The following is a 10,807-nucleotide window of genomic DNA, read 5'->3' as shown; positions in this document are numbered from 1 at the left end:
TTGACCCATCCGGGAGCCGGTGAACACCCGGAGCAGTGGGCAGCCGCAGTGCAGCGCCCGGGGAGCAGTTGGGGGTTTCAGGTGCCTTGCTCAAGGGCACCTCATCCGTGGATGAGGACGTAGGAGAGTGTTGCACAACCACTCCCCCCATCCATATTTTTGCCTACCGGTCGGGATTCGAACCGGCCACCCTCCGGTTACCGGTCCAACTCTTGAAAACTGTGCGCAGTGATGAACGGGACCTCGTACTGGCTTGCGGCCGCATCAAGTGCGGTCCTAACATGTGCGCAATTGTCAGCGCACATGTTAGGACGGCACGTGACGCGGACGCAAGCTGGTTTTAAAAAAGCGCAGTTTTCATTTTAATTACATTTTCAGTTTTGTCACGGTTTAATAATACAACTTAATACAAATGTAATAATGAAAATATAAACAAATAATCTTTTCATTAATTGGCTAAAGGAAATACAATTGAACTTGGCATCAGATCAAACAAAAAAGTAAACTCAATGTATCATGGTATTGATAATGAGATGAAATAGAAAGACAGAGAAATAAGATTTGTTATACTGTTATGCCTCATTGTTATCCATCTCAGCAGCTGTAATTGTTAATAAAGCTTTTATCTATTAGAATATAACAACATATCCATTCTCTCCTCCAGTGATTGTACAAATATCTATTTTTCAATATAAAATTATTATATTAGAATTGGCCTTTGGGTTCAGAGCCTTGTCGTGGCCGTGGGCCCCTGAGCACTGGCCCTGTTAGCCCTGCTGTGGATAATACAGGCCTTGACATATCATGCCCATTAAAACCATTATAACTAATCATTTTCCTAATGTCATGGTTCACCAGTAATTCAACTAAACTCATCAGACATGAACAAAAACACTTTCTACTAATGACTATTGAAATTAACCTTATTGTGTTTTAAAATGGTTGTTTTGTTCATTGTTCATTGTTCCTCATCGCTAAACGCTAGAGCATGACCTGACATTACTTAATTCTCCAATGCCTTCATCATAATATTTTCTGCGTCAACAGCTAGGCTGTCAAGAGTAGAACTCAAAAATGTGGAAATGGTAGTGAAAGAAATTCCAGCCTCTATTAGGGATCCAACAAAAGGAATCCAACTTACAACCGTACCACATTTCAGTAAGAAAAGAACAATATCCTCAGTGACAGTCTTTCCAGAACAACAAAATTTCAACACTGCCATTAAATCATGTAAAGGTATTCCTTTAACACTGGAAAGTTTCTCCACCGACTTTTTATCAAGACCAAACCCAAGCAAATAGTCTTGAAGAACCTTGGTCAGGATGCCTACATCAGCAGCAATGGAAAGCCCTGGGATAGGTAGAGCTGCTACACCTGCAGACAGTAAAGCATATTGCCATATTTGTGAACGGAAAACTGCTTTCTTCTTGAGAATGGTGTTTTTGCAGATGTTGGGAAGGGCCAAGGTCAGAACATCTCTCTTGTGTGAGGGAAGCTCTCTCTCCATGGTCTCCTGGAGGTCAGGGAAGTCGTATAAATGGAGATCAAAACTAGCCACCAGGAAGACCTGAGGAGACGCCACACCAAGTTCTTCAAGTCCTGTTGGAAATGGAATACAGGTTGAACTTAATGTGGTTAGAAAGATGTGTGGGAATACATGTTTAAACTGTACTGTATCAGACTTTACTGAGACTCAGCATAGCGTAGTCATATAGTACATATATTTGATCTAATTCAAGTCAAGTCAAGAGATCTTTATTGTCCCCGGAGGGCAATTTGTAGTGCAGCCAGCAGCATAAGACAACAGTAAAAACCAAGTACAACAGTGACACAACATACGCTAATAATAGAAATAGCAATAAAATACATACACAGGACAACAATTAACAATAGTTAATAAAATAGATAAAACAACCAATAAAGTGCAACCATGCCATCCTGGAAGAAACAGGATTTAAAGTGACCACAGTGCTGTCAATTGTTAAGAAGGCCAATGGCCACTGGAACCCAGGTATTTTTAAATCTGTTGGTCCTGCATCTTGGCACATGAAATCTGCGTCTGGATGGGAGCAGTTTAAATTCAGGTGCCAAGGGATGGCTAGGGTCGGTCAGGACGAGTCTGGCTTTATTCAGGGCCCTAGTTTTGTACAGCAAGGAAATGTCTTTCAGTGGAGCACCAACAATTTTACTGCACACTCTGACTATGCCCTGAAGTCTGTTGCGGTTCTTCAGGTTAATTGACCCAAACCAGCAAATAAAAGCAAAAGTCAGGACAGATTCGATAAAACAAGAATAAAACATTTCCATGAATTTAGAGTCCATGTTTATGTTCCTGAGCTTGCGGAGAAAGTACATGCGCTGGTTGGCCTTTTTACACACTGCATCAATCTGATGCTCAAAGGACAGCCTGTCATCAATTACTGTCCCCAAATATTTATACTGCTGGACAGATTCTACAGCTTGGTCGTTGATCGACAGGGGGACAGTGGCTGGGCGGGACTTCCTAAAATCAATGGTCATTTCCTTCGTTTTTGAGACATTGATGGTGAGGAAAGACGATTTACACCACTGGATAAAATCCTCCACTACAGGGCCGGGCACCGGGTCATCATGGCTGAGGAGGGACACGATCACTGAATCATCAGCGAACTTTACAATGTGGCGTTTCTCGTGTGAGCTCCGGCATGCATTCGTGTATAGGACGAATAAGAGAGGGGAGAGGACGCATCCCTGAGGAGAGCCGGTGGAGGAGAAGAGAACATCGGACAGAACGCCATTGGCCCTGACCCGTTGTGATCTGACAGTTAAAAAATCCATCAGCCAGTAAATAAGACTCCTGTCGATATTATAATTTAAGAGACGCTCGGCTAAAATATGGGGCTGGATACAGTTAAAGGCAGATGTAAAATCAATAAAAAGCAGACGAACAAAGCTTTTGGCCTCTTCTAAATGCGCCACAATCATATTAATAAGAGTGATTATTGCATCATCGACCCCCCTCCCTGCCCGGTACGCAAACTGGAGAGGGTCCAAGTTTGCCTGCACAGTGTTCATGAGCTCGTCTTTCACAATCCTCTCAAAAGACTTCATTACCAAGGAGGTAAGAGCAACGGGTCTAAAGTCATTCAGTGTCTTTGTGCATTTATTTTTGGGCACGGGGACAATAATTGAGTCCTTCCACAGGCGGGGGACACTGTGAGTCTGGAGTATGGAACATGGAACAAGGAACATGAATATATAAATGTAATGAAATATTGAGAAGTGCTCCTTTGAAAAATGTGAGAAATAATTCACATTCACAGTCACCATAATAACTCAGAAAAGCCAACCTTGAATGCAGTTTTCCTTGATTCGCTGAAGTGTCTTTTCTTCATCGTACTTTTTCACATCACGTAGATTGTGGTCAATCTTAGAGCGGACAAAGAATAACTTCTTGCCCATTTTCTTGATATTCTGAGCCAGCATGGCATCATTCTGTGTGAAGCGATCAGCTGATACAAGGATAAAAAAATCTAACTTTTCAAACTGAACGTGCTTCAGGTACTCATCAGCTGGGAATTTGGAGGTTCCGATTCCCGGGAGATCCCATAATGTAACATTTGGGTGTATTGGATGTGGGTAAGGCTCAGGCTTCATGGTCGTTTCCACCACACCAGTCTCGGCCGCTCTCTCATCTGTGTTGTCTATCCCCTGTCTATCCCCTGAAGGCATTTACTAATGTGGACTTTCCAGTTCCACTCTCTCCTGTGATGGCAATTTTCAGTGGAATATTATTTATATCTTCCAAACACTTTTTTGCAATTAATAGAGCAGATTTCAAGTCCTGGTTTTGAATGGCTTTTTTAACATCTTCCATGGAATTCCTTTAAGAATAAGAAATATTCATATTATTTAGAATATTCAGAAAACAATTCTATGTTTATTCACTTTTTTGCCTGGGAGGTCAGGGAGAAAAACTCAATTACACAGAAAAGGAACCACAGTCATGTTCCGCTGTCCACTCTGTCAAGTGGTCATTTAGGGTTAGGGTTAGATATGACATTGGTTGCATTCATTTTAGAAATAAATGTCACAACACAAACATTGAGGTTGAAATCGTCAGAAGTTGTGTTTGTGGCTCTTCCTGTTAGGGTTAGGGTCCTTCCTATTCCTGCTCTACGATATTTAGTATGGGGAAATTAATATATGTTTAACTAAATCAACAGGGAAATTAATAAACATGGAAATAAATTAAACAAGAAATGGTATACGTTGCAAAAATGTATAAGTGTATATAAATAAATGTATAAGTGAACACAAGCGGATATCAATTTGTATATAAATAAATATATCTACAAATGAAGAGGAAAATAAAGAAATTGCATCTAGCCATTGTTATTCAGTATTTAGTTGGTTTTACATATCTATCCATTGGACTAAACATTGATAATGTCCTCAATACCTTGCTACTAAGCTAACTAATACAACCTGCAATATTAGAGTATTAAATTAGACTCAAACCACAATTCGTAAATATCTGTGATAAGCCCCAGTACAGGAATGGAGAAGCCCCAGTGCTCCTTCGCAAGAGAGTCAGACGATGCTAGACTTATTTCAACCACTACTCACTTTAGGTCGGTTTCTGTCGATGAAACTGCATTTGGGGGGCAGCTGCTCTCCTTGGATTCCCTTAGAATCAATATCAGGGTTAGGGTTAGGCTATCATTCCTATAGATATCTTCAATCATATATGCACTTCAAGGGCAGTCCTTACATTTTGTTGCTTTGCTGATGTTGATGCTTTGGAAGTTGATTTGGTACAAGCTTCTGCTGAAAGACTGAATGTGAATGTGACAGGAAAGCCCTTTTAATAGCAGGCAGAGGTTAGGAGGGGCCTCTGAGATAATAGGCAACACACGTGGTTTCCAAAAAACCACGGCTGGAGGAGGAAAACACAACTGAAACTAGAAAATGAATTTCCTGCAGAAAAAGGTGTGTGCTGTAGTGCAAAGTGAGGTTGAAAATATGTTTTAGTAAAAGTAATTTAGTGAAATGGCCAAATGAAGTGAATGGGTTTCGGACAGAGTCTAAATGGAGTAGACAATGTAAACATGCACACCATTTAAAACATTTAAAATGGTTGGAAACAAATAAAGTGAAGAGTTCAACAAATAGCTAATGAGATCAAGTTTGAATACATTTGAGATAAAATATAGAATAGCTGTTCTGAGTGTGTGTGTGCGTGTGTGTGTGTGTGTGTGTGTGTGTGTATTAGGGGTCCTACGAAAAATGTAGGAACCCTATTGTATTCGTTAGTATTATTATTTTCCTGACTTTTTGGCTACAAAAGTAATAAAAATTGGCAGGCTTGTAGAACTCGTAAAATGAATAAGGGACTCAAAAGATGGGCCAGAATAACACATAGGTGGCGCTATAACAAGGCCTGGAAGTGCAGCATTTCAACAGGCTTCCATTACCACTAGAAAGGTGCAATATGCCTAAAACTCAACTCGTCATGATGAACAACTTTCAAATCGCAACCCATACGGTCACACTCCAAAAGATTTGGTGCCAGAACTGGTAAAAGCTGCGAACTTGGCACACATGTACCAGGTGACTGTGGGACTATATGGTGATGCATTCATAGCAATAAGGCCAAAAACGGCAGAGATTACAGAGAGAGAGAGATACATTTTAAAGAGAAATGTATGCATATCTCCAATGTTTATAACAGCTCTAACATTGCGTCAAAAACACGTAGGCTCGGTTGGCTACAAAGAGTATATTCCATAGCCGCAACAGCTTTGAACAATGATCCATGAAGTCCAGAAGTCCATGATCAGAGTGTAAATAACTGTCTGGCCTCCACTGGACAGCAATTGGTTCCCAGAAATACTGCCTAACTTTGACCCAAAAACTTCAGCCAATCTGATTAAATAACAAAAGGTGCTTCTCTCTGCCCTTTACATCTGGTTGTAAGGAAAGCAAAGATATTTAATCAGAGAAAAGCTTTCAGTGTAAATTTCTGTTAATCTATTAACATTGTTATTCAGTCTATTTCGGATACAACACTTTGGATTGCTCGGTTGACGTCAAGCCTTTGATTTTTTTTTACAGTCAGCAGACTGGGCACTCCTTGCATTGCCTCAAAATCAAACTCCCTGCTCTTAGGGCTGATTGGTCTTTTGTCATCTCCTTGAGAACCAGTCTGGGGTCTTTTGGTTAAAATAAAGGACTAGATTGTGGCATGTTTCTCATGGCGGAGGTGGTACAAACAGGACTGGACAATCTTTTTAAATGGAGCTCTTGACCTCGATCTTAGTCGAGGGTGACCCCCAGGTTTCTGGCTCAGGTTGTTGTGCTTATTGATAAGAAGGTTGTTTGTTATTTCAGCTCCTATTAATGATGGGCCAAAGATAAGAGGTATGCTTATAACAGTCAAGTTGTTGAAATAGTACCATAACCTGGAGATGATCAACTGTGTTTTACCTCTGGAAGAACACCATACAAATCAAACTCTTACTTTGACCTGGAGGCCGACACCCTTGGAAAATAGATACTGTAGATATATAGCTGCATCTAACACACAGTTCAAAACATTCTATATTAGATTACAATTATTCATTCCTCAGGGGCAAATTAATTTGCCACCATGCAACAGAGTCAAACACACAAACCACTAGATAACAACACATTCAAACAGTACAGTGGGGAACAGCAGTGATTACACAACCTGATAGCAGTAGGAACTAAAGAATCCTTTGTGTACTGAACTTTACTGTGTACACCTGGATTCTGTATTATCTTGCATTTTTTGTTCATTCACTTAACTTTCAGGGTCAAATACGTGACCTGGCCCTAAGACTGATCTTTTCTTACCATTAATTATTCTTAAAATAACGATCTCATTAAAAAAAACATGCTTGGGTGAAATAACAGGTTGCTCTTAGCTGACGTTTACACCAAAATTGACTTCTAAAGCAATAATATTGGAGAAACTACAAAATGTAAGAATATCTATACGAATTATATACATTTATAATTTGATAATTATTATTCTAGAGTGCAAATATAGTTATGTGAAACATGAAATTTTGATAAGGTGTTCCCATCTAGTCTACTACACATGTTTCAAATTGTAGATTGATTTTAATCCTTGGCTAAGATCAATCTCAAATTGTGTCAGAATCATGCTTAACCAACCCGGTATCACACGATTTTGTGTTAATGCTCACGAAAATGTATCTATTGTAGTGCCGAGAGACGGGAATCGGAGGCGGAGTATCCAGAACTGAGTTTTTATTTAACACAACTTAAACCAGTACATTCAAAAGCCAAGGAAGACTGCACTGAGACAGTCGTTCCGTCTGCCTTAAGTGTCTGTGCTAAACACGTTCCCCCCACCCATAGTCCCGTGGGTGAATTATGTTAACCACCACACTATTGAATCGTTTCCCAGAGCACGATTGTCTGACATTTTTCGTGCTACACAGAACAAAATTTAAACCAATGCATTTCAATAAGGTTTCTACCACCTGAGAAAATTGCCACGGTCCTCAAACCAAAAGACCCCTTAATGGCCCAGATTCTGACAACGATACTACTAGTAGCAACTAGCAACGGCTACAAGAGGCCAAACACACAGCTTCAGCAGCTATATGGACTTTCTTCACCTGTAGCAGCCATCTTGGTTCTAAACGATAGCGGGGGAACTAATGACTGATGACAGTGGAGGACGGTTAGCCGTTCAATTTGAAACTATCAGAATCAAGGATCAGAACTTTCCGTGGTGATTTGCCACAGTTCACTACAGAGACCCGATAAACATAAGGTGAAAAAAACAAAAAGCAGGCGATTCAGTCAGAACCGCAAGATAGCCTATTTGTTGAAACCCCTGGTGCTAAATTACCCCCCCCCCCCCCCCATTTTATATTAAGCTATAAGCATTAACTTTTTTATATATCTATTCTATTATCTTTCTTTGAGTAGGCTATAAATATGTTTGTAGTGTTGTGGGAATGATGACAATGCATGCCAAACTGATTTGCACTCAACATTTCTAACTATCAATTGATCATTCATGTTGCCTTGTTGCAGAGTTTACAAGCGTTAGACTAATAATAATTGTAAAAAACGAAATCACCAAACCTTTTTGATTTCATTTTAGTTTTGTCATGGAATTTAAAAAAAAGATCCAAAATGAAACTATAAACATGTAAGAAAATTATCTTTCCATTAATTTGCTTAAGGAATTACAATTGAACCAAAAGCCTATACAACATTTTGTTTCAATTCAACGATAAGAGGATATCTTGATGAGAAGAAAAAGAAAGACAGAAAAATTGGATGCGTTACTTTAATGCTTAATCATGATCCATTACAGTTTCATTAATTTTTGAAAAGCTGTAATTTGTTAGGGTAAAATATAAAAAAATGTATTCACTCCCCACCACTCTCTATGAGTGACCGTTAGTTCAGGTTATGTCCTGTACAAATATTTATTTATATCAATTGGCCTTTGGGTTCAGGGACCTCTCGTGGGCCCCTGGGCACTGGCCCTGTTAGCCCTGCTGTGGATAATACAGGCCTGGACATAGCATGCCAATCAAAACAAATATTTAACCAATCATTATCCCAACATCATGTTTCACCAGTAATGAAGATAAACTCGTAAGACATGAACAAGCACCCTTTATATGACTTACTATTGAGTTACTTTTTTTCCCCATTGCATTTTTACACATTAATTATTCAGTTGAAGTGTTCCACATCGCTAAAGGCTACTGCATTACCTGACATTAATTCATTTCAAATGCCTTCATCCGAACATTTTCTGTGTCAACAAATAGGCTGTCAAGAGCAGAACTCAAAAATGTGTAAATGAAAGTGAAGGAAATTGGGATTCCAAGACAGGGAATCCATGTGGAACCTTCCTCTGCTGCCTCACACATCATAACAAGTGGTAGAGAACACAGCATTACAGCAACAATCTTTTTAGTTACATCATTTCCAGAATAAAGAGACTTTACCACTGCCCTTATATTCTCTAAAAGCCTGGTACTGGAGGGTTTCCCCATCGACTTTTTATTGAGACCAAACCCGAACAAATAGCTTCTAACAACACCGACCAGAACGCCTAAATCAGCTGCAATGGAAAGCCCTGGGATAGGTAGAGCTGCTACAAGTGCAGACATTAAAGCATAGTACTTTATTTGTGAACGGAAAACCTCTATCTTCTTGTTAATGATGCTTTTGCAGAATTTGGGAAGGGCCAAGGTCAGAACATCTCTCTTGTGTGAGGGAAGCTCTCTCTCCATGGTCTCCTGGAGGGCAGGGAAGTCGTACAAATGGAGATCAAAACTAGACACCAGGAAGACCTGAGGAGACGCCACACCTTGTTCTTCAAGTCCTATTGGAAATGGAATACAGGTAGAACATACGGTGGTTAGAAAGGCTATTGGTAAAACTGTACCTTATCTGACTTTACTAGGACCCATAAAAAGGTAATAATAAAGACTAATCTGTACTGGGCATAGCCGATCAAATGTCAACATTCTGCAACTGCATAAACTCTTCAACAGTTCTCTCCCTACTGATGACCATGTGGAAATATCTGCATCACTATCATTTTCAAAGGTAGATATTTTTTAAATGTATGTGAAACAAAATATTTTTTTGCCTCTGATTTCATTGCACTCCACAAGTAGTTGATTAACTTAATAATTTTGAGAAATCCAGCGATTCTATTTTAGTTTTGGCAAGTAGCCGTGTAATAAGCGGGATAATGTATAGAATGCCGGTCATTATCAGGCATCATTAGCCCCTTCATGGTGAAACAAGACCCCTCCGTTTTGCGCCGGGGTCCGGTTCGCCCTTTCTGGGCTTATTTTCCCGATAGTGACCGGCGTTCTATACATTACTGTTACATCTGGCACTGCTGCGTCAGTGCAATGTGTTTTACGGTAACGTGCGATTCACGTGACCGTACCGTTTTCAGTTAGTTGCGTTTTGGTTAATAAACGGAGAGCACGTTCCAAGTAAGCTCTGGCTTCAGTCTCCGTTATTCAAACATAACAATTACCCCTTACATAATTCACTAACTGAGAAAAGCAAACCTTGAATGCAGTTTTCCCTGATTTTCTGAAGTGTCTTTTTTTCATTGTACTCCCTCTGGCTCCTTTGTGCATCACTTAGATTGTTGTCAATCTTAGAGCGGACAAAATATAACTTCTTGTCCATTTTCTTGATCTCCTGAGCCAGCTTGGCATCATTCTCTCTGAAGCGACCAGCTGATACGATGATGAAAAAATCTACATTTTCAAACCCAGAGCGCTTCTATAGGCGAGCTGGGAATTTGGAGGTTCCAACTCCCCGGGAGACCTCTAAGGGCCAGGTCGTGTTTTTTTTCACTGAATGTATAGTGAATTATATTATAATTAACTATAGAACTGTATGATTACATGAAACAATGGTAGCCTAATAGCGAATAACGCAGTTGAGAATTCTACTCTGCGTGCATGATGATCAGACACGAGTAAGTACAAACTCGTCGTGCAGGACTGGACCAAGAGCTTACGTGGTACATTTATGATTTATGAACATTCACAAATACTAAGACATATGCGCCTATAAGAATCAGCGGGAACTATGACAGCATCTTTTATAATAAGGCAACTCTCGATCAGTTATTTTTACAAGATCCGGGCCTATTCCCAAAACATTAGTGGCTTTAGCCTCGGTCACCCGGAGGAAGGGAGGGGTGAAAAGGGGGACCAACGCTCCCATAGCGCGCGCTGTCTGCGCTGTGCTGCTGCTCAGCTGCTGTGGC

At 40.1% G+C, this 10,807-nt stretch overlaps 1 protein-coding gene and 1 pseudogene across 2 annotated transcripts; both read right to left on the bottom strand.

The window, feature by feature from the left end:
• Nucleotides 1-335: 335 nt before the first annotated feature.
• Nucleotides 336-4,817, bottom strand: LOC311363946 (interferon-inducible GTPase 5-like; annotated as a pseudogene). Its single transcript, XR_014684218.1, has 4 exons — nt 4,754-4,817; nt 4,609-4,668; nt 3,330-3,863; nt 336-1,599 (listed from the first exon to the last, which is right to left on the bottom strand). The product of XR_014684218.1 is annotated as an interferon-inducible GTPase 5-like (transcript).
• Nucleotides 4,818-8,335: 3,518 nt separating this feature from the next.
• LOC311363947 (interferon-inducible GTPase 5-like) lies at nt 8,336-10,297 on the bottom strand. Its single transcript, XM_084483936.1, has 2 exons — nt 10,095-10,297; nt 8,336-9,388 (listed from the first exon to the last, which is right to left on the bottom strand). Exons 1-2 carry the CDS (start codon nt 10,216-10,218, stop codon nt 8,778-8,780), a joined length of 735 nt encoding a protein of 244 aa, XP_084340062.1. The 5' UTR covers nt 10,219-10,297; the 3' UTR covers nt 8,336-8,777.
• Between the last annotated feature and the right edge of the window lie 510 nt (nt 10,298-10,807).

The sequence above is a fragment of the Micromesistius poutassou genome (genome assembly GCF_964030765.1).
Source record: "Micromesistius poutassou genome assembly, chromosome: 19".
Classification (NCBI taxonomy): Eukaryota; Metazoa; Chordata; class Actinopteri; order Gadiformes; family Gadidae; genus Micromesistius; species Micromesistius poutassou.
The sequence above is the reverse complement of the archived record's forward strand: the minus strand, read 5'-3'. Positions and strand labels throughout refer to the sequence as shown.

Excerpts from the sequence above, each read along its gene's own strand:
- LOC311363947 (XM_084483936.1), bottom strand. The coding sequence starts at position 10,218 with ATGGACAAGAAGTTATATTTTGTCCGCTCTAAGATTGACAACAATCTA. Across the intron at positions 9,389-10,094 it reads CAGGGAAAACTGCATTCAAG|GACTTGAAGAACAAGGTGTG; the intron begins GTTTGCTTTTCT and ends CATTTCCAATAG.